This window comes from Apteryx mantelli, unplaced genomic scaffold, assembly GCF_036417845.1.
Source record: "Apteryx mantelli isolate bAptMan1 unplaced genomic scaffold, bAptMan1.hap1 HAP1_SCAFFOLD_34, whole genome shotgun sequence".
In the NCBI taxonomy this organism is placed as follows: Eukaryota; Metazoa; Chordata; class Aves; order Apterygiformes; family Apterygidae; genus Apteryx; species Apteryx mantelli.
The window spans coordinates 4204133-4209618 of NW_027118693.1; the positions used below are offsets into that span (position 1 = coordinate 4204133).

Here is a 5486-nt window from a genome sequence, read left to right on the forward strand (position 1 = left end):
ATGTATTCTGGTTTCATTTGTTTCTCATGTTTAAGCCTAACAAAGTTACACTAGCGTGTTTCAAATGAACTTCATGAATGTCCATTTCCAGTGGCCATCTAGTGCTATCCCATGGAATAGACGTGGGACGGTGGGACATCTGTTACCAAAAGCAGCCTTCTAGGGTGCACTAATGTCCCAGAATTTCAGACCTTCCTCTTCCCGCTGGTTCTAGTTATCTGCATTATGACCTTCCTGGGGAATATCCACTTCGTTATGCTGGTGATTGCTGAGCAGCATTCCCATGCTTTTCAATTCTGCCAGGCATGGGATGTGTTAGTACCCTATTCACTGTTTTGACGACCCCTTCTACCAGAGAAAGACAGAGGGCTTTCTCAGCCACCTCCTTCCACCTCCCTGTAGTAAAAATTTCTACAGCACCCTAATCATTGTGTATCTCTTACCAAAACCCAACACCCTGCCAACCCCTAGCAAAGGTCTTTCTGTCTTTTACACAGCCCTCACTCTTCTAATCAAGATGCTCAGGTTGCCATTGATAATCCCATCCCCAACCAGTTCTTTTTATCTTTCATATCATGACAGAAAAGATGCATTTAACCATGCATGCCTGCATCTCTCTGAATGTGCGTCTTCAGCCCAAGAGAGATGGTTAGTGATCTGCATGAAGTAGATGTATTCAGGAGATAGATTCCAAAACTGAGCAGCCTGTTGTCACCTGATCTGAGAAAGAACAAACTGAGTTTTAATACTTTCCTGTTCTAATATAGCTTTGGAACAACTTCTGTGTTTAGGATAGCTGGGAAGCAGGTGTGCCAGATGTGTATTAATGTTTACAGGATTAAAGAAGTCGCTACCATGGCATGAAGAGGTAGTTTTGAAAATTTTAATTCTGTCTTCCTCTCTCAACATTTGTCCCTTCATGACCATTCTCTTTCCACCCCTTAGTTCCTTTTCCAGAATACGCTTCCGTCTTGAACTTGTGTAGTGCTTGAAATATGCAGCCAGGTCCATGTCTTCCAGGGAGCAGAAACGGAAGAGGGCATCCATGTTGCTACAAGCTGCTTATCTGTAGATTGTTCTTTTGTGCTTATCACAAAAAAAAATGGGGGGCTGGAATCATACTGACACAGGGGAAACTCTCTTCCCAAGCTTGTAGGGTGCATTATCAAAAGATCATATGGAGTCCCTCCGTGAAAACAGTGACTTAGCAGAAGTCTTGTAGGGTGGCCTTTGCACTTGTGGAGTTGAGCTGTCTTAGTTTGTGTTAATCATTTGGTCTCCCTTTATACCTGGGAACAGGAATAGGCAACTGTAGAAAATTATTTATCTCACTTGAGCTGGTTTATAATTTAGGAGGAAACTAAAGAGGAATATCATCATATTTCCGTCAGAAGGAAGCAAAAATGTTTGAAAGTTTTACACAGAAAGAAGACCTACTCTGTTGGATGGCAGCATGGGCATAGTCTTCCGGAAAGAAAGTAATGGAATGCAAATGATTTCTGGCCTACGTTCTCTCATGCAGATCTTAGAAACTTACTTTGGGCACTTACTTTCTCCTGTCACATTCATGGAGCATGTTACTGATGCCTTTACAGGAGTAGGCAACACAAGAGCTTCAGAGCCACACTCTTGCTGGCTGGGGTGAATGCAACTTCTGTTGTCAGTACTTTCAGAAGGAACGTAGCATTTTAGATCTAAGAAAGGCTTTGCAGTGGACTAGAATATTTCTGTGTTCATTTAGCAAAGTCCTCAAGGTCCACCTTTTTTTTTTTATTTACTTATTTCATTTTCAATTCACCTATTAAAAAAAAAAATCCATTATTTATCCAGCTCAGGTGTCAGGGAGGTGGGTAGCTATTTAGGGGACCTTTATCCACAGAAGAAAGTCTGTTATTTACTGAGCACATTTATTACAGGAAGCAGACCCTGTTGTCAGGAAATGCTGCTGATATTGCTTATCTTCTGGGTCTCCTGGGTATCTGCTGGCCCACGTAGTGCCCCTGCAGCCCAGAGACACAGGCATGTCGTTTTGTGTGTGCTTCCTCCATTCAAGGCACATGAAATCAAGTGAGGGCTGTTGATCACCGCTGACAAAATGCGTGCTTTGTTTTGTTTTGTAGTGTGGCAGTGAGGATATGTGCTGCATGCCTTAGGGCATAAAATACAGTTCGACTTCTGCACAGAGCAGAGGAAGCAACACCCAGCACAGTCTTGTTTGTACCCCTTGCAAGGGGGAACTCTTGGAGTGACCTGTTCCTTCAATGGAAGAAGCAAATTCCTGAATGAACTATCCCACAACTGCACCTGGACTTTTCCCTGGTGTGAATAAAGTGAACAGTCTGGAGCCCATGCCATCAGAGCAAAGCAAGCACCTAAGATATTGGTGTAGAGGTAGCAGTGGACAAACAGTGAGGTTCTGTTATTTCTATGCTGTAACCAGAGGTGTGGCTCTCACAGATAGTCAAACCGTAGCTATCTACCCAGAAATATCAGAGCCGTTAATGCAACAGTGACTTTGAGGGGGATTTTTCACAATAAGATGTCTAAGATAGCTAAGTTAAAGCACTATCTGTGATTCCAAAGTCTCTTCACTGAAGATAACTTGTTGGGATTCTTTGCCAACTTAAAGGGGATCGGAGTCATCCAACTAACTAACCTCAAAATTTTCATGCTAGGCATTTAAGACTAAACTCATCCATCCTGTGTATCTGTACTATTGGGAGTGAGTGATTTAAATAATAAAAAAGTCTCTGAGATAGAACGATAATATCATATTTTTATTTAAAATGAATAAACAAATTCTGGTTTTGATTCTCATTCCAAAACAACGTATTTGTCTTGCAAATCGTGAGTGAAAATGAATCCATGAAAATTACAAAATGGCAATACCATGACAAGGATTAGAGAAAAGGAATTTTTTGTTTGCTTTTGTTTGGTGAAGGGGTTGGAGAGAACTTAAGGTCTAGATCTAATCCTTGGGGCTGCAGAGGACGCACCTCACTGAGCTAGAGTCCCTCGCCTGTGCAAATTATAACACATTGCCCAGCGTGTGGTTCAGCGCACCTGGCATTTCCTATGAAAAAGTTGAGCTTCCAATTCTATGCTCAGTATAGTTCCTCTGAAGTACGATGGACAACTAGCGTAAGAGGAGATGATATAATCCTCTAGACTACTGATTCTTCCCCACTATCAAAGGAGGGCAGGCAATGCACTCAGCTTAGGGCGTTAAAGTTACAAATGTTTGTTTGTGGACAAACTAATTCCACTGCGTGAATCTGTTCTATCAGATGAAGTATTGGCTCTGACGGTATTGTGTCATAAGCACTGGGCATTTATTTCATTAAGCTTGACCTGTGGACAATTGCATTGTTACTCAACAATTAAATTACTGACCAATATTCTGGATTTTGTTGCAGCTTAAAAGAGAGCTGATGTTAGGTGGGTAATTTAGACTTTATTTTGTCTCTGTTCTTGTCCTGACCAGGAGGTTAATGGGGAGAAGTAAGTGCCACTTAGCAGAGAAATAAAGCCATTGTTGTTCTCTTTTTATTTGTTCCACCTGTTTTCTGTCTCTTTCTAAAGGCAAAGAGGTTCAACAAAGTTCTGCCACCAAAATAAACAGGCAAACCATATTTTGTGACAAGGAGAAGCTGCATCCAAACTGGAGGAAGGTGAACCATCTTGAGACTTTGGTGTGCCAAGGAAGGAGGGACTCCTCAGCTTGTTGCTTTCTGTCTCAGTTTCCACACTTAGAAAACACCATCACCAGGGTATTCACCAGGGTTTGTAAAGTGTTTTTAGACCATTTGAAAGGCATCCCTATCTGAGGATTAGGTCTTATCATGGTGATATGTTTCAGGAGAGAAACTGGTGTGATTTCATGAAACTCCACACTGCTAAGAAAGAAAGGTGTAATTTCAGCAAATGAATCCTAATCATTTGTTCCATTCCCCCCCCCCCTTCCTTTCCCCTCCACTTACAAAATCTCTTCTCAGATGGAAAAACATTTTCTGGAGATTATCACACTTCTCTTCAAGCCCACCTTGAAAGCCTTCTTCATCTGCTCATTCCTCAGGCTGAAAATAAAGGGGCTCATCAGAGGAATTACCATTGTGTTGAGCAGGGCCACTGTTTTGTTATAGGAAGTGTGGTGACTTGAAGGCCGCATATACAGGAAGATGCAGCTACTATAGGCCAAGACGACAATGGTGAAGTGAGAGGAGCATGTAGAAAATGCCTTGTTCCGTGATGAAGCTGAGGGCAACTTTAGTATGGTGTTAATGATGTATAGGTAGGACATTGCTGTCATGACCAGTGAGCCAAAGAGGATGATGAAAGCGTTCATGAAACTTACCAGCTCAAAAGTCTGTGTTTCTGCACAGGACAACTTGATCAAAAGCACAACGTCACAGAAGAAGTGGTCAATACGATTGGCATTGCAGAAGGGCAGCCTGACAACCAGGACAGTGGGGACAACGGTGACCAGGAAGCCTGCAGTCCATGACCCCAACAGGAGCTGAACACAAAGCTGACTGTTCATGAGCATGGGGTACTGAAGAGGGTAGCATATGGCCACATAACGGTCGTAGGACATGACAGCGAAAAGGACAAACTCAATGTTGCCCAAGAGGAAGTAGAAGTAGCACTGAGTTATGCAAGCTGGGTAGGAGATGGCTTTGCTGCCCATCAACAGGCTTGCTACTGTTTTGGGTATGATGGATGTAGTGATGAAGATCTCCAAAGAGGAGAGGTTGCAGAGGAAAAAGTACATAGGTCTGTGGAGGTCTCGGTCAGAAAGAATGAGGGCAACGATCAGCAGGTTTCCAACTAAGATCACCAGGTAGGAAGCCAGGAAAGTGATTGCTATTAGGTACTCCTGATGGTGGAGGGAGGGGAAGCCCAAGAGAAGGAACTCTGTGACAGTCGTATGGTTCAACATATCTGCAACTGAGCTGCAGTGAGTAAGAGAAGATGGTGAGTGGAGGAAACAATTCCTCAGAAGGTTAGAGGAAGTGGAGACAGGTAGAGAAATGTAGTGTAATGAAAGAGATGCATGCGGTTACTCACAAAAAGTCTGTAAGGAAAACAGAGAAGAGAGGAGAGGCAAGGAGAAACAACATAGAGCAAGGAGACACCATTTCAAACAGTAACAACAAACTTAGTTTCTAGGTTAGAGTAGGAATCCACTACTAACAACTTGTAAGTTTTTGCATTTGAGCTCCTCACTCAAGTGTCCTTTTATAGCCAATGGAGAAAAAAATAGACATTTCTCAGTCATTCTTTCTCTAGTCTATCTTAAATCCGTATTTTAGGATGAGAGAAAATCCATCCTGGAGAAAGATAAAAACATCTCTTTAAAGCGACATTAACTTTTTGTTTAGGTAAGGAATGGAGAGAAAGCAGAAAGAGGATGGTGATAAAGGAGGAGGCCACTGGGAAATAAAGGTAATAGGAGGGACAAAGCCAAAAAGAGGGAAGACATATAT

At 42.4% G+C, this 5486-nt stretch overlaps 1 protein-coding gene across 1 annotated transcript; it reads right to left on the reverse strand.

Annotated features, from left to right (window-relative positions):
• Positions 1 to 4015: 4015 nt before the first annotated feature.
• On the reverse strand, positions 4016 to 4840 carry LOC136996375 (olfactory receptor 6C70-like; the record flags this gene model as incomplete). Its single annotated transcript, XM_067317299.1, has 1 exon — positions 4016 to 4840. A coding segment is annotated over one exon (825 nt), but the record flags the coding sequence as incomplete, so codon positions are not given.
• Between the last annotated feature and the right edge of the window lie 646 nt (positions 4841 to 5486).